At 44.8% G+C, this 27,541-nt stretch overlaps 1 protein-coding gene across 7 annotated transcripts in view; it reads right to left on the reverse strand.

The window, feature by feature from the left end:
- GRB7 (growth factor receptor bound protein 7) overlaps positions 1-27,541 on the reverse strand; it is a 567,793-nt gene that overhangs the window by 41,083 nt on the left and 499,169 nt on the right. For all 7 annotated transcript variants that reach the window (XM_069237430.1, XM_069237429.1, XM_069237435.1 and 4 more), the window contains 8 exons: positions 19,270-19,426; positions 15,609-15,730; positions 14,463-14,540; positions 14,245-14,382; positions 12,837-12,947; positions 8,111-8,209; positions 7,033-7,107; positions 3,750-3,866 (listed from right to left, as the gene is read on the reverse strand). In XM_069237430.1, the coding sequence (XP_069093531.1) occupies positions 3,750-3,866; positions 7,033-7,107; positions 8,111-8,209; positions 12,837-12,947; positions 14,245-14,382; positions 14,463-14,540; positions 15,609-15,730; positions 19,270-19,426 (897 nt within the window). The remainder of the gene's footprint in view (positions 1-3,749; positions 3,867-7,032; positions 7,108-8,110; positions 8,210-12,836; positions 12,948-14,244; positions 14,383-14,462; positions 14,541-15,608; positions 15,731-19,269; positions 19,427-27,541) is intronic.

Below are 27,541 nucleotides of genomic sequence, written 5' to 3' on the forward strand. Positions count from 1 at the left end.
TTTCATCATGGATATGATGGACAATGGATTGTCAAAGGTGTCCATGGCAGGGAAATTGCCAGGTATCGCTTTTATGGGTAAGTTATTGTGGGGTTATGCACCGTCGGCGGGGAAATTGGGTCAGAGCATCATAGAAGGTTGGGCCAGGGAACGGGGAGCCAGAGTGCGGGAACGCCAGCCGATTACTTTGGGTATGTTGAAGCAACTTATGGCGGTGATAGAGGTGATTTGTAGGAGTGAGGCTGAGGGTGCGCTGTTTCGGACCCTTACGTCTTGGATGTTTTTTGGGGCTTTCCGGGTGTCAGAGCTATTAGGTTCTAATCCTTTGGAAGGGGTTCGGTGGGAGGACGTGTGTATTTCGTCGCTCGGGGTGGGCGTATCCTTGCGGCGGTCAAAGATAAATCAGCAGGGCAGGGAAAGACAGGTGTTCATGCGGGCCTACCAGTGCGGGAACTTTGTCCAATGCACTTGGCGTGGCGAATGCAAGGGATCTTGCGGAACTACAAGCGTTGGGTTTTTTGTCATTTGCGAGGCAATGCGGTTTCTGCATACCAGCTGCTTGCGGTTTTGAGGTCATGCTTGAGGCATGTAGGCGTCGAGGCTTCGCAATATGGAACCCATTCCTTAGGAATTGGCATGGCGACAGAGGCAGGTCGGCGGGGTTGGTAGAAGGCCGCAGTTTTGGAGCTGGGGCGATGGAAATCTAATGCTTATAAGAAGTATGTGCGATAAGAGCCTGCGACAATGGGAAGGTAACATGTATTTTTTATTGCTGCAGGTTCGGTTACGGGGCCAGCGGTGCAGTTCATATCCATCTGGGTCTTGGGACATTCCTTTGTAAAATGGGCGTCGAGACAGGCGCGGTCGACTAAACTGGGGGCCAATTTAGGATTAGATGGTGCACGTTATCGCGTACGATGGGAGGGAAAAGGGGGTATGTGCTGGGCCGAACTGTTGGAGACACTGCAAAGGATGAAAGGGCGGGGTTTTTGCCCGGATGTACTGTTGGTGCATCTGGGTGAAAATGATTTGCTTAAGAGGACAGGACTGGATATTTTACGAGACATGAAGAAGGACTTCAGTGTAGTGTGACAGCAGTGGTAGGGTTGCCATTTAGTTTGGACAGCTTTTGTCACCCGGCGAATTTGGAGGAGAGCACGAAAACGGGGGGCAATTGAGAAGGCGAGGAGGAAGATCAATAAGGAGATGTGGACGTATTGCGCAGAACAGGGATTTACATACATGGAGCATACGGATATCATGTTTGAGGACAAGGAATTTTTCCGGGGCGAAGGCGTACAGCTGTCCTTCATGGGCATGGAATTGTACCTGCTCCAATTGAAAGAGGTTTTACAAAGGATGTTCAGGGAAGCATAAGCGCCCTGGGGGAGCAGCGGACTAGTGTCTATTGGGGGGGCAGAAAAGGAGAGGGTGTCCCTGGTGGTCTGCTCCTCTCCTTTTCTGGTGGCGAAGACAGAGAACGGGCACATGACAGACGACAACGGATGGGAAGAAAATATGACAGGACAATTGCAGATTGGACAAGGGTGGACTGTAGCAAGGCTACGAAGATAATATGGTGCTTTAGGGGCTGGAGACTTGCACGCTCAAGACGCTAGCAACTGACTATTAAGGTACTAGACAGATTAAACAGGAGCAGGAAGAAAGGAGGGCTGGACTAATGAGCGGCAAGTTCAAAGGGGGAAGGGAGTGGGGAGGGGGGAGGGTTTGATAGGAGAGATTATGTATAGTGAGGCTTTAGTTTTGTAAGGCACAAGGCCAAGGGCTGAAAAATTGTGAGTGCAACTGTTTCCAATAAAGCGGCCTTTTACACACAAAAGGGAGTAATGGTGCTGATTTTTCTCCCGCAAGAGCGGTCGCTGTAACATGCACAAACGTTTAACACAAGACGAAGGAACAATATGTACACCAAAAATAAGGCAGGAATGTAACCAAATGCGACAAACACACCAAAGTTGAACACAGGATGAAAGTACGTGGGAGCCGGCATGCAACGACACACTAAAAACATAGTGCCCGAAATGAATAGTTGAGCACTAAAGTGGAACGATACCAGATGTTAGGCACTGCTCCTGGGAGGGAACAAATGAGTGCAAGGCGGGACAGAGAGGACAGATTACTTATTAGGAAACAAGCCTTTTTAAGGGACAATGCAAGGCAACCATCCCGGGACAGTTAATTCCTACAATTGCAATGTCTCAACTAGAGTGTAAGGCAGGGAGCCTCCTGTGCTGTGAAACCGAGGGAGGGGCAGACAGCTAAACAAACCTTCTTACCAGGGTGGGTGCTTGCCTGGAAGAATCGTAAATGTGCACCCGCCCCCAGGCATCCACATCCTGAAAGGTTCACCAACAGTAGAATCGGAATTATAGCTAATATTTTCTCTGAACTTCGGGAACATTTACTGCAGGTGCAGCTCAGTAGCAATTCATTCGATCACCGCACGATGGCAGTGTATTTATTCATATGCATCACAATTAGCAGATCATTTGTGGTTAAAATGCTGGCAGGATGGAATCTATCCATCCACTACTGGAAACGGAAAAGTTGTTTGGCGCAAGCCTGAAAGAAGGAAGTGATATTTCTACCGCAGCGACATATATATCCTCAGACCCCGAAAACGTCTTAGAAAAGACCTGCTTTGCAGTGAGGATCTTCTGGAGGTAACAAGAAAACACATTTAAATTCAAGTATCAGAACTGAATTCCTTACAAAAAAAATAAAAGAAAGAAACAATTTTTAGTTTTGCTTCTTTAATTTTACAGGATACTGAAAATTGAGCCAAACTTAGCTTGGACTAAGCCTCCGCAATGCTGGAATAACCTATCAGCACAGCACAACCGGCTTCTTAAAAGAGACTTTTATCATTAACGTTTATCTCGAAGGATATACTTATGTGCTGCCCCTCTCAGGGACTGCACAAATGGCAGACGTCCCAGCTGCACATCTGGACTCTCATTTAGAGGGGAGAGAGAGTAAAAAGGGGGGGGCTTCCTTGCATGTCTTCAGGAGCCGAACCGCCATGCTGGGACTTTCACCGAAGTCAAGTACTCCAAGCTGCTGCCACCAAGAGTGAATGGCCAACAAGCTTGTCCAGGTGTGTGATAGAATAAAATGGGTGGCTGACTTTCACCAAAAAGTGAGCACATTACATCTAACAAGGTGAAAGCAGCATCCTTGATGTTAGGGAGACTGGATATGTAGGCAGTAAAAAAAGATAACTCTGATATATCAGTGAGAGTAGGAAGCAGTAACATGAAACAGAGAAAAAAACCAGGAGAGTTGCCTGTGTGGATTGGGTGACATTGAATGGGATGGGTAATAATACAGCTATTGCCAACATGGGGGTCAGGCAATAACTACTGTGAACTGCCCTTTATTCCATTATGGACTGCACCCTCCCCTTCCACCTTGGCCGTTACTACTGAGGCAAGAAACTATTTAATCTTAGTACCCTCAGCAATTGGTGTTAACCACTGTTACTGCCCAGGGAAAAGTGCAATAACTCCTCAACGTTAATAAGCACTTATCTTCTTTCATGCGTTGAAGAAGTCTATTGTATTTTTCACACTATCATTTTTATAACAATATGAAGCGAAGCATTGCTTTTGCAAAGGTTGAATAATAAGAAATATATTTTTTAAATCACTTTTAAGCTCAGTCTTGAAGGCGATGACAAATAGATATAACAAAATGCTGTGAAGAGCTGCATATTCCATGGGACTCACCCTCCAGGATTGGCCCTCCTCCAAAGCGGCTGACAGGGCCTCGTTGGGGTTGTCGATGACTCTGCCAGTGCAGCCTGAGAAGTCCATGGCCACCAGAGTGTTGTCCGAGGCAGGCCTCTGCAGGAAGAGAGAGTGGATCTGTTAGAGGGCTCACAAATAAGAGAGAAGGTAGGGGAGATTATGATAGAGAGAGGCGGGCAGGGACAATTAAAGAGCAAGCAGAACTAAAAAAAAAAAAAAAAAAAGAAGGAAGGGGATAAAATAATAAGCATTTACCAGAATTAGAAAAAGAAAGAAGAAAGAAAAGAAAAAAACACTGAGTAGAAAAAATAGAAAGGACTAAAGAAATAAAAAAGTAAGCAATGTGTACAAAACTGCAGAAAGATTGTGAAAGAGGACAAAAAAGAATGAAAACAGAACAATAAGGTAGAAGCAATAAAATTAAAAAATATCACAATGAAGGGAAAAGAAAATGGAGATTGGAAAAAGGGCGGAGGAATAAAGACAAAAACAATGAGGAAAAAAAGCACTCTGTATTGCTTCCATTTTCCTGCCCTTCATGTTGCTCCCTCTACCTGCTCCCTCCTCATCAGTTGCCCATTGCAGGTGTGCAATATAAGCTACTGAAACTCTGTGAAAGTGTTATGACTTGTTTATTGAAAAAGGCAATATACTCTGCTGTTACTGGTACTACTATAAACCGGGGAGATTAGGTAAAGGGTGGAGGACAAAGAAAAATATATATTCCCCCAGACAAGTAACCATGAAATGGGTGCAGCTATGGGGAGATTAGGTAAAGGGCGGAGGAAAAAACAAAGAAGCACGGCGCAAGCGCTTTGCAGACAAAACCTAAAAAAATATGCGCTGACACAAGGACATTAAACGAAAGACATTGGATGAACCAAAAACATGCAGCCAACAAAAGTATTCAGTTTTTAAAACAATAATCTATATAGCGGCTTCTCATGGAAGCCTGAAACTAGCAATAAATTTAAATCCGGTGTGCGTTCGGGTGTGTCTAGACAAGGTGCAGCAATGCACTTAGGGAGTCACTATATTAAGAATGCATGGCATAGGTGACAAATAAAATGTCCCCATGTGTGTCTGCTAACCCATGTGGCTAAATGAAAACATGCATTACAAGAGGGAAAAATGTGACACTGGCAGTATAAGAATTCCAACAGGTGAAGTGCTGCACTATTGACCAAAGCACTCACGCCTGCATCATCTTGGCTGCCGTGAGCACATTTTGGGTGCACATAACATATAGCCAGAGCCTTAAAAGCAATGCTCTACAAACATATTTATTCAGCTGCATGTCACTGTCAAAATAAGTTTCCCGCCCTCCTACCTATGCAAGACACAGAATTAATAAATCAATGGTACTCTATAATAAAAAGCTACCAAGGGATGCAAGTTCCCGATTCAATAACGTCATAAAACCAATCCTTAAGAAAGTCATGACATGTCAGAGAAACAAACAGATGAACGTTTGATGTGCCCATCAGCAGTATCAATATTCACTTCCATATAATGAAAATATTACAGAGCTTTGAAAGTGGTAACAGCAAGAGACATTTTGGGCCATATATACTAAAGCATTTTCCGATAGACACAGAATGGGTAAAATCATTTGATACATCTGGCCCTTTGCCCAGGCAGCAAAGCCTCTACCCAAAGGAATACGGAGAAAGCTGTAATCTTGCCAGCATTTCTCTTGTGGCGGACGGCCCAAACAGCGAACACTCGAGCACGTTACTGAAAGTAGAGAGTAAAGAGGCAGCTGCATCTTGCACCCAAGTAGGCTAAATGTATCTGGGTGAAAGGCAAGCACATGAAGGCGTGGGATCATTGCAAATAAAAAGACAGAACAAGGGTAGGGAGGCGTACGCCAAATGCCCAAATCAAAAAGCACCCACAAAAAAAGGGGGCAGCATGCCGAGCTAAAACGATGAATCGATGTGATATTATCACCAGTGACGAAGAAAAGCACACCGAGGATGTAACTATGCAAAATCTCAATCCCATTGTGAGCATCTGTGACACTAATTTAGAACAACGAGCGAGCCGTCCCATAGCCCTGTTAATTGGGAGCAGAGCAAAAGTAACTAGTCTAGTGCTTCAAAATAAGTCACTGTGCTGCCTCACTAGGCGCAAAGCGGAGGATGGTTTAAATTTCGCTCACCCTTCAAACAAACCTCTCTGTGTGATGAACATGTTTAAACTGCCCCTGACTCATGATAACTTTAGGCCTCTACATGTCCCAAGCGAATTAGAAAAGATAGATCTGCATGATCTCTTTATACCGGATTGAAATAAAGCGCAGCAGGCAAGTGCACAGTCTTTTCGGCGCTGTCACTCATTGGTCTTTCTTACAATTCATCGACTGACAATTGCATTTTGTATTCTAGTGCCCCTTCAAGGACGGGAAGAGGATGTGGCGAAACGGTCAGAACTGCCGACTTTGGAGCTGGGGAGCCTGGTTCAAGTCTCGGTGTCGGCCCAACATCCTGTACAAGCATGCTTGAAATGCGTGCTAAACAAAAAGATTAAATCAAAGACATCGGCAGACAACAAGCACGTGTGTGCAGGGAGAGATTAGGTAAACTAGTAAACAGAAAATGTGGTGCAGATGAAACTGAATAAAAATAGTTCCACTCACCAATGCGCATGAAAAGGAGTTTTTGGGACACCGATAAGCGTAACACACAAGGAACAACAGGAAACAGCATACTACAACCAACAGAAATGGAGGAAAAGTACGCAGCAAGCACACAAATCAATAAAAAGTGAGGGCAGGAAGTAAGCCCCGTTTAAGATTTATATTAAATACAATAGATTACACGACCACAGCGCAAGCGCTGTGCAGGCAAAACCTAAAAACTGGCTGCGTAATAGGCTTTTTTTTTGTTTTACTCAGCTATACTCACCTCATTGGGGATGCTGTGCAGCATGGCTAATACTACTGACAAATTCAGTAGGTTTCAACGGTAAGACCTAATGGCTTTGCCAATGCTTGTTTTTTTAAAGCATCAAATATTTCATATAGTTCTTTGCGCTACACAAAACCTAAACAAAGAGACTGTTATTATGGCATGGTTATTGGGTGACTATAAAGATTTTTATTGACATATAAAATGGTAATAGACTTCTAGGACAGAGAATTCCTGAGGGTTGTCTCCTGCACCAAAGAGGATAGATCTCCTGTCAAGGTTTGTGGCATCTGGAAAAAAGGAGTAATAGGTAAGAATCTGGAGGAATGGAGAGGTACCTTGGTACTTACCACTGGTGTGGAACCACCCCACGACTGCTGACTGCGTCGGCAAAGCTGGTAATTCTTGAAGAGCTGCATCCCAGACTGCGAGTGGGACAAAAGAAAAAGCAACTGCATTAGTGCTGAGTAGAGTCTTTTACCTGCATTCTAAGGGTTTGTCGGGCTGGTGAAACCTATGCTGATGACTTATTGCTAATATGCCAATAGCTGTTAACAATGAGTAACATTTCAATCCATTCATTAATGGTGCTTTCTTCAGCACAGTTTATAATCGCCAGGTGGGCAAATAACACTGTTAATACTCTTTGCAGAGTGCCTTAGTGACTGATTGTATTCTCTATGTTATATTGTGAATGGGGCCTTTTCTGCACTACATTTCTGTATGCTGTTTTCAATCGAATATGCTGTGTATCTTGCGGTGCTGTTTAGATTTTTTTGGTTAGGTGGCTGCATTTGCTTATCCTTTGTTGCAAGTGCATAGCACAGCTGTTTGACTAAAAACGTTCCCTGGCAATCACCGTGCTCTAGAACTGCATGGCTTCCATGGAGAAATGAGCTAGAACCTCTGGCTTCCGTCAGAAGAAAGTCATCCCACCTCACCTTTCGCCCCCTCTCTACATGGAAACATTCCTGTGTGTACTTACTTGCACACACACGCTACCGTGCTCATGCATGCACCTGCATGAGAAGACACACATTCACAAGCAAGCATACAAACACCATTGCCCTACCCTCCCAATCAACACAAGATGGAGGAGGCCATAGATGGGACCTCAAAGAAAGGTGCCAATAACCACTGGACATAAGGACCAGAGCGGGAGCTATTATGGATCCAAACAAGCGGGGTGAGTAATCAAACCAAAGCTGAACAATTAAAGGCGAAAGAGGCATCCACATCATCCAAGAAAGACAGAACAGTGCCTCAGACAAAAGACAGCCTCACCAGGGATACAGTTATCTACAAATAGCTGCAGCAAAATGGTATTGCTTCTGTTAAGGCAATGTTTTGTCTCCCCTTTGCACTGTTTACACACATTGGATCAGGGGGAAGGGCTGAAGGCAACAGAGGGCACAAGGGTGCACTCACCTTAAAGAGACGGAAGGCCATCATCCAGCACTTCCGGCTCTGTTCATCTTCGCTGCAGCAGATCTTCAGTCCCTTGTTTCCAGTCCGGGTCTTTTGGGGCTGAGGGTTCGGAGAATGAGACAGGTCATTAGGTGGCTGTATTACCGCGGTCTATCCTGGACCCTCCTGTCTAGTGGCAAGGATGTGGGACCACCCAGGATTCAAGAGGACATCTCAATAAGTCACTGACAATTGTAAATTCCATTTTAGGTTGAGATTCCAGTTGACCAGCTACACATGCTGTTCTGGAAACCATTTTTAGATACATGGGTTCTGAGGCAACGACTGAACCACGATGGATTAAAATTCGAGGGATTCCAGTTGCATAATTCACCTGCCCACATGCGTTTCTTGATTTCAGTTGGAATTTTTATTTCATCAGTATATTTCCCAAGTTGTTTTCGCAGCTAGACACAACCCAAAACACAAACACATTTGTAATGAGTAAACCTTGTGGAAACCACATTTAAATGGTCATATGAAATTGTCACCATGGTGTTATCTTCATAGCCACAGAGTATACGTGTAAAGTATGTCCTGCCTGGCCATAGAGAGTATGTGTAAGATATGGTTTCAATTGCCACACAGAATACATACAAGTTGTTGTCCCTGGCTATGTGTAAGATATGGCCTCTATGATCACAGGGAATGTATGCATGTTATAGCCTCCAAAGCCACTGCATGCTCATGTAAGGTTTGGCCTCCATGGCTGCAGGATGTTCATGTACAGTATGGCCTCTCTGGCTACAGGTTGAACATCTACAAAGACACACATGTAAGGTAAAAAGCCTCTGTGGCTACAAGTGGTATATAGGTATGGTGTCCAGGGCCTTCCGATGTACATGTGAAGTAAGGCCTCCATGGCCACATGGGGTGTATATGTAAGGTATGGCCACAGGGTGTACACCTAAGATATGGCCTCTACGGTGACAGGGTGTATGTGGAAGTTATGGTCTCAGGTTGTACATGTACGTTGTGGCTTCCGTGGTAATAGAGTGTACATATGAACCCATCACATATGTTCCCTCCATAACAGTAAGAGAATCTGCGACCTCCACAGCTGCTAGAATGTATGTATCTCTGCAACAGCCACAGAGGAAACTATATATTCTGTCTGTTTTTTGCCGCTATCCCGCTGGCAGGTATCATTAAGCTGGCCATCCCTATGTTAAAAGAGCTTATGAAGAACATTCCTCCATAACTATTATTGACATTTTGCACATTTGTATATGTAGAATTCTCTAAATGTTTGGCACCACTAATTATGGAAATAAATTCCACTTTTTAATATTACCAGTATAGTTAATTTAACACTGGAACGATAATTATAAGTTGTTGATTGCCTCCAGTGCAATTACTGATAATGAGTTATGTATTAATGATGCTGTTTCTTTTATTAGTAAGTTTCCTCTGGAAACTGACACAATGTCACATTTGTGGTTACCTCATCACCAGAGAGGCAGAGATGCTTGCTGGTAGAATATATTAAGCTGTTTCTCTGTTAGTAGACGTACATAGTACTTGATAAATCTCAAAGTGAGTGTACAGACCTACAACAGGACTGTCTGCATGCTAGGAATGATGATGCAGGGAGTGGTGTGTCATCCATTGTCTAGTTTGGATGTGGGTTGACTACCAATGATGGGGGCCACATCTCTTCCCACTAACACATACTGTCACTCGACGACTAAAATAATCCAATCTAGGTTACACATAACAACACCTGTCTTAAATACATTTATAGATAGGTAAAGGAGAGATATCTCTGCCTGAATGGGTCATTAACTTAAATCTTCAAAATTGGACATCTCTGTTGTGCGGTTCCTATTATGTAATAAGACTGCAAGTTTAGGGTAGCAGCACTATGGAGTGTGGGATAGTGAGTCACCTCCACACTATTTGGAAGCTGTTGGCCTGACTCCTGACTCCTCCAGGAAGTCATGGAAACAGTTCATACCCCTTTCGCTCAGTTACTCAAGTGACTCAAACAAGCCAAGACGGAACACGAGATGCAAACTGGATATCAATGTATTTATTGAAGCAACTGCATCCAAGTATAAAAAGTACGAGCTGTAATAATAAGGCAGATGAAACATAGTACGGTAGTGATCATTACAACCAGTGTAAAGTAGATAACAAACCAACCATTTTGTAAGTTTCTAGAGAGTCTAGCGATTTCTTCCTGCACCCTATGTCTAGGTCTGACAGCATAACGGTGGTAACCCTTCCTCTGTCCCAATCTAAGGGAGTAACCCCGATCCCATACCTGAATGTGAAAGCAGGGGTCTGCCTGTTGTCTTGGATGCAATCCTCTCAGAAAGCTGAAGAGTCAGCAAAAGGATCAGTGAAGCTCTCAGTGGAATGATGTGTGTCCCAGGACGGCCATGACTGGATTGCCCTTTGCCCCCCTTAGTCCTGTGTTGTTTATATAATAATTCATAGAGTTCTGACGTACTGATGTGTCTAGAAAATGGGGACAGAGTCCTAAGTTCCTGGAGTGGCAATACAACTTAGTATACATGTACCATACATGACAGTCTTAAGCAGGGCACAGAATGCAGGTTGTACAAATGACAGATAAAATGTGCAGCACAAACAACTATGTCTTCTTAGAAAGAAACAGCGTATTAAAATATAAAAACAACAAGCTAAAAGCTGGCTTTGCTAAAAAATATGATATTAATAAAATGCATATGAATGTAAAAGACACAGGCTATGGGCCTAATGCTAAAATAGGGGTGCTCAAACAAGGTCCTAAAGGCGGCCCACAACATCCCTTTGATGACAGTCTTCTCTTCAAATAGCCAAAAGAACTAGTATCAGAGCAGTAAAACCTCAGAGAATGGTTGGCCTTGGATCTTTCATTTACCAATCGCACCACCATAGTAATCAAAACATCAACTTCCAGCTCATGTTGCTGAGAAGCATTCCTCCACTTCTAAAAAGCATCTCTACACTGCTAAGAAGGATCAGCACATGGCTGAGAAGGATCTGCATGCTGCTGAGAAGGATCCTCCCAATGCTGAGAAGTATCTCCACATTGCTAAGAAGGATCCACAGGTTGCTGAGAATGATCCTTCTACTGCTTATAAGGATACACACATCGTTGAGAATGATCTAGAAGCTGCCATAAAAGAATCTCTCATTGCTAAGAAGAGCTTCAGAATCAAGCAAACCTGCTACCTTCAAAGGAAACATTTATTTGAAAAAAAACCTCTTTGAACAAGCCTTTGCAACCATCTGTGGAACCATTGGTACTAACGCATTTCCTCCAAGAATAGACCGGGCCCCCGCTGGTCAGTTTAACTCTGCCAAATAACTCATCTGAAATTTCTGTCTTCATGACCAGTCCCTCTAAATCTAAGAACACAGCTTCATCATGAAGGGGACGAGCAATCTTCAAGAATGTCCACCTATATTGTAAAGAGCGCTATGGAGTGGCAATCCATTACAAGTCAATATGCCAGAAAATAAATGAAAAAATAAAGGCAGTCTGTTAAAGACTGTTCATCCCATTACCACGGTCACTGCTCTGCTATCATTCATGTTTGACATCTTAAAAATGTTCTGCCGTTTCATCTGCATCTCCAAATGCCTTTGCGACTGATATAAACAAGGCAGAATTTTTCTCTTATGAGGTTTCACTGTGTCCAAATGTGTTTTATTTCAGGCATTTGGCTTCGGTTCCAAACCACAATCCTATACACCATTTACTCAATAGCTTCAACTAATTTAGTGAATGCATTGTAGAGAGACAGGTTTGTGGACCTTTACTTTTTAGGTAATCCAGGGATTGTTTCACTTGTTTACATACAGAATTCGGGCTGTTTCTTGTTTTCTGAGAACCACATTTAAAGCTAAGGAGGCTTTTTGCCAAAGAGGATCAGCAGATTCTGCAGTCACTTTATTGTTCGACTCCTTGAATAGAGAGGACATGGTTAAATAATCCTTCAATGTGCCACACTAAGCACAAAAGGTGTACCTGGGCTTCTCTGGATGCCTGGATGTTACCCAGACAACTTAGTGCTGTTTCTTGGAAACGTCCTTGCATTGTTTAAAGGTCTAGATTAAAAGGCAAATTCTTCACAGAACATATAGGAAGTGTCGGTGTTCTGCTTGTGTTGTTATTATGCATGGGTGTGAAATAATTTAGAGCAGTTCCTAACCTGTGGTCCGGGGACCCCTGGGGGTCCGCAAAACCTTCGCAGGGGGTCCGCGACTGCTAAGAAAATAAAAACATATTAACAAATATTAAGAAATTAGGTCCCCAGCTTCCAATAATGACTCAGGCGGGGGTCCCCGGATTCCAATGATGATTCAGTGGGGGTCCCTGGGTTTCATTAATGTTAAAGTGGGGGTCCACAGGAATCAAAAGGTTGGGAACCACTGACTTAGAGTAGACACGCCCAATCATGGCTGAATTGTGTGCTTGGGCCAGGGACTAGTATGTAAATACAGTGACGGAAGTCTGCTGTCCCTCACAGACCTCCAAACCTACATTCGCAGGGGATCGCAAAAGGCCTCCCCCCTTTTAAATAGTAATGAGGCAGGAGGTTTCGGCCTCCAGCCAATGGGCATGTTGCGCTGCAACTCCTTAGTCCATCAGTCACAATGGGAAATGGATGTTCTGAACTCGCCAGCCATGACTACCTCATGTTAGAGATTCTACAACTGGTCTGCCCCTTACCTTCAGGCAGAAACCGAATTCTGTGGGTGCACTGTACAACTTCTTCCCCTGCGTCACCAGGTACGCGGTGGACTCGCTGACATCAGCAAAGTACTGCAAATGGCGCGGGTCCTAGAAAAGAGCAATAGGGAGTGAGAAATGATGACTTCCTAGGGCTGTGCTGGATGCGGGCTCAGCAGCTTGTATTGTAAACACCACAGCCCGATGGGACCTCGGGAAGCCTCTCCGGCTGAGAAGCCATCTAATGCTGTGCTGCATACCCCAGAGGCAGCTGACTTCTCTCAGTGACAAAACATCTCTGGAACCTGGTGCAGTGTGCCCCCCCCCCCCGATAACAAACCACCCTCAACACCAGAACCTAGTGCAGTGTGCCTGGTAGCGACCCCCCACCCCAATAACAAACCATCCTCAGCAACTAGTGCAGTGTCCCTGACAGAGAGACCTAAACCATCCTCAGCAGCTGAACCTAGCACAGTGTGTCAGGCAGACAGCCCCTCTGACTAACAAACCATCCTCAACAACAGAACCTGGTGCAGTGTGCCTGGTAGCGACCCCCCCCTCGATAACAAACCATCCTCAGCAACTAGTGCAGTGTCCCTGACAGAGAGACCTAAACCATCCTCAGCAGCTGAACCTAGCACAGTGTGTCAGGCAGACAGCCCCTCTGACTAACAAACCATCCTCAACAACAGAACCTGGTGCAGTGTGCCTGGTAGCGACCCCCCCTCGATAACAAACCATCCTCAGCAACTAGTGCAGTGTCCTTGGCAGAGAGACCTAAACCATCCTCAGCAGTTGAACCTAGCACAGTGTGTCAGGCAGACAGGCCCTCTCACTTACAAACCATCCTCGACACCAGAACCTGGTGCAGTGTGCCTGGCAGGGCGTTTCTCTCGCTATCAAACCACCTCATCTTTAGGGCCTACTGTAGAGTGTCTAGTAGGAAGCTCCTCTCAGTAACAAATCCCCAACACCAAGATCTAGTGCACTGCATCTGCAACGTCACAGGCAAAGGCCTTCTCTGTCCTTAAGAAACCATACGCAGCACCACGGTTTAGTGTAGTCTACCTGCACACCTTAAGGATTAAAGAGAAGATGGGTTACTGCTAACAAGAGTGAATGCTTCGGATACGTGTCGCTTCTTATGCTTACGGCTCAATCATCTTTCTACCATCGAGGCAACATCATGGATTTCCGACGTAAACCATCTCCATGTGCTTCACATGCCTGGACTAACTGGGCAGCCCTGAATTATCTGCCTGCTCCTTTTCCAGGAAACTGAGGACAACAGTGGCATGTAGCGCCTAAAAACCTTAAAAAGAGACACCCTTGATTTTGATTTATAACAGTGATGCTTGTAACTAGGCCTCACACCATGATGTAAGTAGATGTTGACAGCATCCCTTACCTTGGAGGTACCTTTGGTGGAATAGTAGAGCCCGGAACGCCGTAAGAAGAAGTAAAACCTCTTCCAGACTTTCCTTCCCATCTCTTTGAGATGCAGGAACCCCTGGATCTCCGGACAGGATCCTGAGTTGAGGAAGTTCTGTTGTGGAGGAAGAAGGATGAGTTTAGACCTCGTCTGGACTCTGGGTTCGGTGAAGGTGCTCAGTTTTACTTGTTTACCTGTATGAGCTCTGAGTGGGACATCCCTTTGTTTGCATCCAGGCAGCCGGCTACCATGGACTCTGGGAACAAGGCATGCTAGGGAGGATAAAACAGAGAAACTTCAGTAAGGTGGTGTGAAGAAAGGCTTCCTGCAAGCAGATGCTCGCCAGGAAATAAGATTCAAAGGCCTGCGTATAATATAATGAGGCTATATGAGTTGAGCCTGGCCTGTGATATGTCTCTTTGGTAAGATGCCCTGGTCTATGTCATTTTACGCAGCAATCCCTCAGCTCTGTGTTAGAGTCAGCCAGTCTGTAATATACAAGATGGGCATGTACGGAGTGTAGCATCTGTGCCTGCGCATTAAAGCCCAATTATTTGCATAAACCCTGAGCTCTGTGGTCTAGAAACCGGAGCTCTCTCTCTCTGTAGACTATTAAACAAAGATACCCATGTATAGAATCTAGTTTTTGAACTGTGTAAGTTCCGTGAGAGGCCATGCACTTTGAGATCTGTGTCTGCTTGTAAAGTATAAAAACAAATATACATCTATATATTTATGTATATATAAAATGTGGTGTGGGGTCTGTGTGTATTCAGTTAGAGGCCAAGGCCTTTGTCCAATATCTGTGCCTGTCTAAAGAGTAATATATAAACATATTTATGTATAGACCATAGTTTGGGATCCGTGTCTATTCTGTTGGAGGCCAAGGCCTTTGTCTAAGATCTGTGTCTGTTTTGGGAGTTAAATACAAAAATCTACATGAAGGGTGGGGGGGGGGGAGATTACAAAACGTGCTTATTCCCTCAGAGGCCCTTCGATCTAAAATGGTGTCACTCATGTTTCATTGATTTCAGACATAAGGCGCGGGATGAAATGAATGTTCCTTACACCCACGTCTCTGGCCAATCTTCTATCTAAAGAGCAGGCTTTTGTATACTCCTTGCCCTCCTGTACAACTCACCAGGCAACACAGCCTCGACTGACGTGTTCTGGTGACGCGCAATGCCTTGGAGAGCCCTTGCGTGTTTATGTTGTCAAGACCAGGCACTGCCATGTCCCTGTCAACTTTACCATGAGAACCTGACTTGGCAGTGTTGAGGGAGAAGGGTGCAAATAATGAGAGGGGTGGATCATGTGCAGCCGACACCTCAGGGTCTTACCGGTGAAGACTTGAACATCTCGTATTTGGCAAAGTTCTTGCGGAAGATGAACTTGCTGTCCCCTCCGACGGGCCACGTGGCTTGCACCTCGACCACAGATTCATGGTCCTCCAGGCACCGCTCTGCAGAAACAAGTGAGATTTAGGCTGCTTTCCTCCCAAGAGGGGGCGGCGATTCTAACTGAGGACTGAGCTGTGGTAGGCGCGAGTAATTCATCAAACTGCTTGCTATTTCTTTGCCTTCTGATATTGGTAGTCTATAATTTTTTTATTTTAAGGGCGAGTTCCTAAATTAACAGGAAACGTTATGAAAGACGAGCAACTCACGGTTCCCATAAGGCAACCAGAGGTGGATTACTATATGACCTGGAATATAAACTCAATGCAGACATCGGAGAGGAGATTTTTGTGCAGATTTAAATGTTGACGGAAAAGGTAGTCTGCTGTGACGGCCACAGAGTAGCCTTTGCGCCTCATTTAGAGTTGGGGGGACCGTCAGTGTATGGACAGTGGAGACTGCGCCATCTCTGCCACCTGTACACATAGTAAGGGCCTTCAGAGGTTTGGTCATGTGTCCACCCGCTGTATTTAGATTAGGTGGACACAGCTAATTTTCACTTAAGGGACAGTGAAAACAATTACTGCACCGCCATGGGACAATGCTCCCGTAGCACTGGGGTCATTCTTCTTTTTATTTGAAAAACTAAAGTCCCCTTTTGAGATTTGATGTACAGCTTCGTCATGTTGAGAGTGGTTCCTGAAGATGCCAGAGATGTCCATTTGGTGGAGGTGGTGGTGGTTGGGGCGGGAGGGAGATGGGGCAGACCGTTCTACACAGGGTGGGCGGAGTACCCTCTCCACGGCCACAGTAAAGTGTTCTGCCATGGCAACAGTAATTATATTGTCTGCCACTAATTAAATCAGCCCCATAGTGTCCAAATTGAAATATTTAAATATAGTGGGATGCTGTGATCATAAAAGCTGTGGAATGGCATTGCAACAATTTCCTCCTGCTGTACGCGATATGATGCAAGCTTACACTATGCAGGAGGCTACTAAAAGCATGTTGAATGGAGTTAGTGGATAATATTTGGAACACTTTATTAGAATAGGGGTTATATTTGGCCGTTTGTAGAATCTACATATGTTCTTGTCATGTGACTCACCTAAAAGTTGCTTAAACTTCTGTAACATGGCAAACTGTGGACATTTGGGAGGTTTTGTTGCTCTTTTGGGTTGGGTCAGACTGGTAAGGTATGGTGTTTGTTAAGCTCAGGTAGGCACAAAGATACTGGTGTGGTCTTTGGAATTTCCAAGAACCGATGTCATTGTTAGTCTTGTATGGTGTGATGCAGAACAGGTTTACCTTGACAAGTGAAGCAATTGTAAAAAAAACATTGAGGTAAACCCCCTCCACTCCAGGACTTTTGCAGGTTCTATCAAGGGTAAAAGCATGAACTTTCACACAGACTCCTTCAAAAGGCAGCGTAAATGTACCTGACAGAGTGAACGTGGCCATGACAAACTATATACCTAAATCATTCTTGTCTCACAAAATGGATCAGAAGAATTTGGTCAGTATAATTTCTCTACTTACTTGACACGGTATTGGTTGATGCCTATGATCCTCTTTGATTCCATTTCTTCTGAAGGCATCGTCTGTCCTCCTGTTGATTTTTTCCTCTTTCTCCTGCTATATTACCCACCAACCTGTACATCACAAGCATTTTACCCTTCCTCTAATACTCTGCTATGTTTTCTTTTACAGGTTGTGGGGATGAGGTAGGAGGGCCTCTACAAGCTCCACTCACTAAGTCTTCTTCCATCCTCTCCCAGAGCTCCTTTTCTCCCTTCATGCTACTTTACTTCCTTTCAATGAGTCTCAATTTGTTGCCCATGTTTTCTTGTACCTATTTTTCCACTGCCCACGCAGCCTGTTTTTTTCCATTTTTCCCTCCTTCACACTACATAGTCCATTTTCCCTCTATTTTTCCTAAAGTAACTGCCCCCCCCCTTGACTTATCTGCTCCTTTGCCCCTTTCCACGTTCATCCTCACCAGCGTCTCCCTCGTTATCCTCTTTCCTCTCCCCATCCAATCTCCTCACGGGCTCCTCCATCCGGAACAGGTTATCGTAGGCATAGAGGACGGAATACTCCAACCCATTTTCAATGTCTTCTCCTTCCTAAATACCTTCTCCCGTTCTTTTACTTCAGAATAATAATTTTAAAGTCCTAATATTTTGGAAATTGTGCGAGGATTATGTTTCTTTTTTGTGATTTGGACCTGGGTTGCGAAACAAGGTACAGATTCCCTCTTACGATCAATTTGTAATTTTTCACATCAATAACAGACTTTTAGTCAGTAGAGGCCCATCAGCCAGTATTCTTCCTCTTCATATTCACCAATTGAGAGTGCGTCAGGTTTAAAAACGTCCGCTTGAACATCAGTTCAATAGCTCAAAAAACAACAACAAACACATTCATCTTTGGGTGCACAAGATCAAAAGCATGTTTCAAAAGAGGAAGGCCGGGGACTTAGGATTTTAACTTACGTTGTGAATGTATAAGTATTGCTGGTTAGTGGTTACTTGTTGGCAGTCGCGGCTCACAGCTCCTAAAAGGGGTGTCGCGACGGGGAGAGGGATGGGGACAGAGGAAGGTTTGGAGCGAGGGGGGAATACATTACATTATTTGAAAAATAAAAAAATGTTTTAAAACCTTACCTTAACTCTCCGCACACCGCTCCTCCGTCTCAGCTGCCTTCTGCTGCAGGCACAGGCTCCCAGCCTGCCCTGCGCCAATCCTGACGCTGCTCAGAGCAGCATCAGGATTGGCTGGGAGCGCCAAGCCAGGGCACTCCCAGGCAGAATGGGAGTCTGTGCAGGCTCTCTCCAGCCCGGCAACAAGGTTGCAGGGCTGGAGACAGCCTACTGCGCATGTGTGTTTGGCCGGCCGTCTTGGGCCGGCCAAACACACATACGCTCTGAGGTTTAAATGCATAGCACTCTCCCTCAGTGCACGTCACCCCCAATGCCACGCCCCGTTCAGAACAAAAGGATGATAAACAGAGTTTTTCATCCTTTTGTTCTGAAAGGTTTGCAGCTTCTGCTGCTGGAGGGGGGCAATGGTCCTCCGCCCATACGGAGGAGCCTCCCCTGCATGATGGACAAGGATAAAAACTAGTCTTTTAATCAGCAATGGTGGAGTTCTGGTATTGCACAGTGATTAGTTTTCACACCTGAACAAGGACAACAACTGTAAATATGCAACATTCACAAACACTTCATTTTAAATCTGGTTGATTACATGACTGTTTCAGTAATCAGGTTGCGTTCCCAAACAAGACATGTATCTTTATTACGTAGTTATGGCCTCACTGTGTAAGTTGAGGCTCCTTAAGCCCTATGTGGACCCTTCAATTGCACTCAAAGGAAAAGGGAAACTTTCATAGTTGCTTTTCACCTGGAAAAATCCAAGATGCAAACATGAAAGTTTTTTGTTTTTTTAATTTGTAAGAAAGTGAATCTCCAGGAGGTTTAGGATTATACTTTGGATAATTTTACACCGCCTTCTGAAGGAGCGTGCGTCTTGGAAAGCGGGTGTATTGTACCATCACAGGGTGCGTGAACCAGAAGAACCAGAACACTAGTAGGCCCCATACCTATGGCCAGGTGCGGGTGGAACTCCACGAGGGACCAGCTCTCGTCATTGACGGAATGCGTCTTCTCCACCAGCATCTCGCAGACGTGCCGTGACGTGGCCCCGGCTGTGACCTCCAGCGAGCGGCACGTCCCATCCTCGCTGAACACCTTCACCACCTGCAGGTTGGGACAGGAAGGAGTAAGTGAGCCTCGTGCCTCTGGGATCTTGTCTAACCCCCTAAAACCTTGTGGTTTTCAAACTTTTTAATGCCCCCCCCCCCCACTCCTTGGGGGGAAAAAAAAAAATCGCCCCCCTCCGAATTTTTCACAATTATTCAATTAAGTTGGCAATGTTTAAATAGGTCCAGACTTGTTTAAAACATTGCACTTAAGTTCTGTTACCTTTTTAAAAATGTAATGCTTTTCTGCTTTTCTGTGGAGAGAGAAGGCTAAATTATGGAGAGAAAAGATTGATGGATAGGAAGAAAGAAGAATGAGATGGATGGAGAGATAGTTGTGAGAAGAGTGGGTGATGGAATAAAAAGGAGTGAAAAAGACAAATGATGAGAAAAGGAAGGACAGATACAAAGAAGGAAGGATGGATGCACGGAAGACAGAAGCAAGGATGGACAGATGAATGGAAAACGTTTAGAAAGGTTTCGACTTTACTGCTGTCGATACAGTTTGTCTCGCCACGAGACCTTCTCTACTCAGCTAAACCGAGTGCTTTGAGCCCCCATCTTATACAACTTCTGGTTGGACTTCTGAATTCTTCCCTCCAGGAGGGGCACATACCCAAAGCATGGAAGCATGCTAAGGTCCTGTCGCTACTTTAAAAAAAAAAAAAAAAAAAACTTGGTTCCTTCTAACTGGTCCTACTTCAGGCCTATCTTGATGTTGCCTACTCTCTCCAAGGTTTTAGAGAAGCATGTTAACAGTCAGTTGACCACATTTGTGGAATCCCAAGATGCCCGTCAGCCCACAGAGTCAGGCTTCAGAGGACACAGTACCAAATCTGCCGTTCTAGGAGTCACAGAACATCTAAGACGGCTGCTGGATATGGATGGTACGGCAGTGCCGATTTTACTTGACTTTAGCACAGCATTTGACACTGCGTCACATGCCACCCTCTTAGAAAGACTTGCATAGCTGGGTCTTCAAGGGATGGCCCTGGTGTGGCTGGCCTGCTTTCTGGCAGACAGTACCTTTCATGACTTCTCTGCTAATGTTGCGTCCAGCCCACATGCTCGGACATCTGGAGTCTTGCAGGGATCGGCTTTCAGCTCCATGCTATTAAACATATATGCCGTCCTTTAGCAGACCTGGTGGAAAGTTGTGGTCTCACATTGTTCTCCTATGCAGACAACACCCAAAACATCCTCTCTCGTCTAACCAGGACTGCAACTCTGTGGACTTGGACTCCTGAACTCCTGCCTCGGTCTTGTCTCCACCTGGATGAAAACCAACTCTCTAAAATTAAATGGTGATAAGACAGAGGTAATGGTGCTGGACAAGAACCCCCTGCTCTGGGGACCTAGGCATTGGTCAGTAATTCTAGATGTGCGTCCTGAATCTGTAAATAAAGGTAAAGAACATAGGTTTCTGGCTTGACTCTAATCTGTCAATGAAACCGCTGGTGGCCAAAGTAGCCTCAACATGTTTTGCTGTCATGAAATGGCAAAAAAAATAAAAAATTGGTGCTCCCTCTCTTATCACAAAGGACGGCCATTTAGGCCTTGATCCTTTCAAGGCTAGACTAGGGCAACAATCTCTACCTGGCCGCTATAAGACGCCTTCAAGTGGTCCAGAATTCTGCTGCCAGGCTTCTGTTCAGACTTCTGAAACGTGCCTAGGTGTCTTGTCTTCTTCGCAGCCTCCACTGGCTCACAGTAGCTAAGCAAATCAAATTTAAGACACTGTGCTTCATGCATAATGTCAACTGGTGCACGGTACCTGCAAAAGTTGGTGGCTCCTTACCAGCCCTTCTGCGCACTGCGCTCGAGCAACCAATCCCTCTACATAATTTGCAGAGTCAATCATAGGCAGGTGGCGGGGTCGTTCCTTTTCCTACCTGATCCCCACACTACGGAACACCCTCACTGGGCCCTTGAGAAGCTGTACATCACTTACCATTTTTCATAAGAACTTGAATACTTCTTTTTTTAATAAATCGTTTTTTAATTGGCCCACTAAGCCCTACCTGCTGCTAAAGTGCTGGGAAACCCTATTTGGGTAGCCACACAATATATGTAAGATATAATAATAATAGTAAAAAAATTATGGAAAGAAAGAAGGAAAGTGAGCTGAAAAAAGACAAAGAAGGATGGAGACAAAGAAGGACAAAAGACTGAAAGAAGGATGTCCAAAAGGAAGGATATTTGAGAATTCAAGAATTCCCTCTTGGGGAGCAATCTGCTACACGGCTGCCGGTTTCACTTGCCTCTTCCACTCACTCAGAGCTATTTGAGACATGGTTCAAAGTGGAGGTATTTTATCTTTCTGGCTATTCACTTGGTGCCAACAATGGTTATACCTATGATATTTCCTGCCCTGAACACTGCTAGCTCAGAATCAGGGTAATAGCTATCAACAGTGCAGCAACTGGAGTAACGCTGGGGCAGTGGCGTAACATAGGCCGCCGCAACCCCTGCGGTGCGTGTGGGTGCCCCTGAGCTCCAGGGGGGCCCCTCAGCACAGTACACAAGCCTGAAAGCTCCTGACTGAGGCCAGATTGGAGCCCCTCCATGTACTTTGCAGGGGGGGCCCCCATAAAGTTTTGTTTCACCACTGCACTGGGACTTAATGCACATGTATTATGGCTGTATTTTACCATGAAACCAGTGGGCTCAGGCCCATTTTAATTCTTGCAATGGGTCCCATAGAATCCTTGCTACACCACTGCTCAGAAGTTACATTGACACTCACACACGCTGAAACATACATGGACCACTGACATGAAGTTCACAGACCACATTTCAAGACCCTATGCATCTTTGCTCGTGCCAGCGAGGGTGAAAGTGGTAAACAGGTAGAAATGAACCCTGTCCACTCTCAAAGTCTTCTCCACTGCAATTTACAAGCAGGGTGCGTTTTCGTCAGTACAAGAGCTTGTAGGTTAACAACTTTTTGAGATCATTTTATTAAATTTCTTATGGTCTTACACAGCATTCAAGTCATCGTTAAAGTGTTTGAGGCATCCTCTAGTGGGCACAGACCATAGTTTGAGGGGACACGTATGTGCCATGCCATTGATCTGAACTCTCTGTTTGGGCTCACCCGAATGTGGCATCTTGACTTCTACTCCAGGTCAAGTTTTCTTCTCACACCCACAGATATCTCACAGTGGCCTCTTGGGTTGACCCTTCCTACTTCCAGCACCAACCTATCCATCTGTTTGGGTCTGCACAATGATAACCATAAATGGAGCAACCCAACTGGCTACAAACTGGTATCCAACAAACTGTACCACTATGTGGTTAAACATCCACATGATAACTAGAAGGTGCCTTGGAGAAGGGCCCTCACAGCTTACACCAAAGTAAAGAAGTGACAGAACATTACATTGGGTGAAGGAACTTCTCACCAATGAGGGAGGGTCCTTGAGGAAGGAATGTCCACCACTGGGCATGTCAGCAATACAATTACACCATCAGATTTATCTGACTAGGCGAACAGAAGGGATAGAGCCATAGATGCATTCAATGACTACTAATGTTTCCTAACAGAAAGCTCTGCAGCGGACAGTGGACAAAGTCAACTCCATCAACACCACCCCACACAGAGGACGACATGTGTCATCACTTGCTTCCATCCGTTGTAATATTTTGATGGCACTCTTACACCATAGGTGACCTACTCTCTTATCCCATGGCTGCTAATCAGTGGAGATACAAGGACACCAATAAATAATATTTTCGAGACAAATTTGCATACAGTTAATCAAAATAGGAGCCATTTTATAGTTAGAGGGTATCCTGAAAACAGGAAGGTTTTGTCATGGACTGTGACAAAACATGAACTTTGGTTTACTGTGGTAGATATCAACATGGAAGCACGAATATATAAGACAGCATTATAATCAGGTTTACTCTAAATTGAAAAACAAAACACAGTTCCCCACTCATAGACCCTTCTGCTACCTCATAAGTATTAAAAAGAAAAAATAGTAAGGGAGGGACGCCGACTGGTTAAGACCAATACCACAGAATCACTGCTCGTACTAGAAGAAGTAAAAAGCTTTACCAAACCTTTCTCTAAAACCGCTCACCACTGATGTGCCCAACATTACCCCTCAAACACAGGTGCCATTATTAGTCAGTGTGGTCATCATGTGTTATTTCTGGATTTGTCATACTCATTACCTCAATACTGGATAATTGTACACAATTTTGTGCATTAATGAAAATGTTGTTATGCAGCCCCTGGCTTCCAACTCCTGGTGGTAGTTAACGCTCTGCAAGTGACAATCCACTGCCATCAGTCAGGGGAGCGCCTGCATTACAACGCACGAGGGACTACTTTACCACTTAAAATTACAGTCATAGCTAGCTTGTCCAGTGCAGCCAGCTGCAAGACCTATTGTTACACATTTTTTTAAATATAAATAGAGTGCCCTCTGGCTGTGCCAAGACAAGTGTGGCTCTCTCACCTGATGGTGTTGCCTGTTTGGTGGATCATTTCACCTCCCATAAAGTGTCTGCATTGCAGTGCATGAGGGACCGCTTTAAATTGCAAAGTGCACCAAATAATCACATATTAATTTATTTTATCTCATGCATGAATGTTACGCAGAAATACGTTATTTTTGTTTTGATTTCTCACTGCAGTAGACAGCATACAACACACAACACAAAGAGCACTGGACACATATTTGGCAAACCTTCACTTCGCTTGGAACATTAAATAAACATGCCTCTCGGGGGACTCCTAGCATGGCACGAGCGTTGCCAGTGCCTGTTAAGTGTTTAGGTGGCAGATTCTCTTGTTCTGGTATTTAGGTGATACGTGTTTTGGTTTTTTCCCTTCATGTCAAGTGTGTCATTATCAGTATGGCAGCACGCCAACTGCAAGTAACGTTGCATGTTTTTCGCACGCAAGTTTTAAATCGTCCCTTTGTTGTCTGAAGGGATTATTCTTTTACAACAATCCACACTGACATTCTAACAATGGGGCCTGACAGGTGGGCCAAGCGCGTTCGTTCCATCGCTAACTAGCACAGAGGGAATCGAGAAAAACAAACGTGATCGGTATAGTAGGGTTTGGAGGGATTCTATGTATTTTTTCTGTATTTAAAAACACATGCACCATAAGTGTGACTCAAATATACACAAGGAGGGCGAACACATCTGACAATACATTAATAAAGAACATTTTAGTTGCCTGTCTACCAAATAATACGATAAGGACAACACCGCACTTTGGAGGCGTCAGAGGGGCACAGAGAGGATATGTGCTGTCCAGAGCGTATTCCCTCAAGACTCAAAAACCTCTGAAAGTACCAAAATAAAAGTTGCCATACTTCTGTATAAAATCACCCCAAATCACAGATCATTGTAGAGCAAGGAAAATATCTCCAACCCAAACTGACGGCCGTGATCCACATCAGAAACAGAAGCATAACACCCCTTCTTCCAGAGAACAGCATTCAGGGGAGGGGTATTCTCTGTAAGAGCACTTCACCTCCAGGCAAAACACACACTACTGCGAGTCCGAAAATAACCCTACACCAACCCATCTATTCACAGACAACTATAAACGGAGACAAAGCCGCAAACGTACACAATAGTAATAAAGACAACTCGTATTTTAACCCCTTCGCTGCCAGGCCTTTTCCCCCTCAGGTGCCGAGCCTTTTTTTGGCTATTTGGGGCAGTTCGCGCTTAGGCCCTCATAACTTTTTGTCCACATAAGCTAGCCAAGCCAAATTTGCGTCCTTTTTTTCCAACATCCTAGGGATTCTAGAGGTACCCAGACTTTGTGGGTTCCCCAGAAGGAGGCTAAGAAATTAGCCAAAATACAGTGAAAGTTTCATTTTTTTAAAAAAAATGGGAAAAAGGGGCTGCAGAAGAAGGCTTGTGGTTTTTCCCCTGAAAAGGGCATCAACAAAGGGTTTGCGGTGCTAAAGTCACCAGCTTCCCAGCTTTCAGGAACAGGCAGACTTGAATCAGAAAACCCATTTTTACGAATTTTTGTGCTTTCAGCCTCCTTCCAGTCAGTGACAGAAATGGGCATGAAACCAACGCTGGATCCCAGAAACCGCAACATTTCTGAAAAGTAGACAAAATTCTGAATTCAGCAAGGGGTAATTTGTGTAGATCCTACAAGGGTTTCCTACAGAAAATAACAACTGAAAAAGAAAAATATTGAAATTGAGGTGAAAAAAACATAAATTTTTCTTTACGTTTTACTCTGTAACTTTTTCCTGCAATGTCAGATTTTCGAAAGCAATATACCGCCACGTCTGCTGGACTCTTTTGGCTGCGGGGATATATAGGGCTTGTAGGTTCATCAAGAACTCTAGGTACCCAGAGCCAATAAATGACCTGCACCCTGCAGTGGGTTTTCATTCTATACCGGGTATACAGCAATTCATTTGCTGAAATATAAAGAGTAAAAAATAGCTATCAAGAAAACCTTTGTATTTCCAAAATGGGCACAAGATAAGGTGTTGAGAAGCAGTGGTTATTTGCACATCTCTGAATTCCGGCATGCCATACTAGCATGTGAATTACAGGGCATTTCTCAAATAGACGTCTTTTTTACACACTGTCTTACATTTGGAAGGGAAAAATGTAGAGAAAGACAAGGGGCAATAACAGTTTTTTTGCTATTCTATGTTCCCCCAAGTCTCCCAATAAAAATTATACCTCACTTGTGTGGGTAGACCTAGCGCCCGCGACAGGATATGCCCCAAAACACAACGTGGACACATCACAGAAAACAGAGCTGTTTTTTGCAAAGTGCCTACCTGTAGATTTTGGCCTCTAGCTCAGCCGGCACCTAGGGAAACCTACCAAACCTGTGCATTTTTGAAAACTAGAGACCTAGGGGAATCCAAGATGGGGTGAATTGTGGGGCTCTGACCAGGTTCTGTTACCCAGAATCCTTTGCAAACCTCAAAATTTGGCTAAAAAAAACAACTTTTCCTCACATTTCAGTGATAGAAAGTTCTGGAATCTGAGAGGAGCCACAATTTTCCTTCCACCTAGCGTTCCCCCAAGTCTCCCGATAAAAATGATACCTCACTTGTGTGGGTAGGCCTAGCGCCCGCAACAGGAAATGGCCCAAAACACAACGTGGACACATCACATTTTTTCATAGAAAACAGTGCCTACCTGTGGATTTTGGCCTCTAGCTCAGCCGGCCCCAGGGGGGGCTGAAATGGCCTAAAATAAATTTGTCCCCCACCCCCCAACACCCCCGCCCCCCCCGGGAGCGACCCTTGCCTATGGGGTCGCTCCCCCTGTGTGACATTGGCGCCAAAAAAAAAATCCCCGCTGCCTAGTGGTTTCTGCCCCCTTGGGGGCAGATTGACCTACAATCGGCCAATCTGCCCCCAAGGGGGGCAGAAATGGTCTAAATACAATTTGCCCCCCAGGGGAGCGACCCTTGCCTAATGGGTCGCTCCCATCTCTAAAAAAACAAACAAACAAAACACAAAAAAACAAAAAGCAGATCGGCCTAATACCAATAGGCAGAAATGGCCTAAAATAAATCCCCCCCCCCCCCGGGAGCGACCCTTGCCTACAAGGTCGCTCCCCTTGCGTGACGGCGCAAAAAAAAAGATCCCTGGTGCCTAGTGGTTTCTGCCCCCCTTGGGGGCAGATTGACCTACAATCGGCAATGGTCTAAATACAATTTGCCCCCCAGGGGAGCGACCCTTGCGTGAAAAACAAACAAACAAACAAAAAAACTCCCTGGTGTCTAGTGGTTTCTGCCCCCCTTGGGGGCAGATTGGCCTCATAAAAATAGGCCAATCTGCCCCCAAGGGGGGCAGAAATGGCCTAAATATAATTTGCCCCATATGGGAGCGACCCTTGCCTAAGGGGTCGCTCCCCACACCTAAAACACAAAAGAAAACAAAAAAAAAAGTAGCCCTGGTGTCTAGAGGTTTCTGCCCTCCCTTTTTGTCACTTTCCAACAAAAAAAACCATCCCTGGTGTCTAGTGGGGTTTCTAAGGGAAGGAAATACATTTCCTTCCCTTTGAAGCCTCTCCTTGCCTCCCCCACGTGATCGAAAGAGAAATGAGGTTGTGTGATTGTCAGTGCGCGCGCGCGGACGTCACAGGGGAG

This window comes from Pleurodeles waltl, chromosome 6, assembly GCF_031143425.1.
Source record: "Pleurodeles waltl isolate 20211129_DDA chromosome 6, aPleWal1.hap1.20221129, whole genome shotgun sequence".
Taxonomy (NCBI): domain Eukaryota; kingdom Metazoa; phylum Chordata; class Amphibia; order Caudata; family Salamandridae; genus Pleurodeles; species Pleurodeles waltl.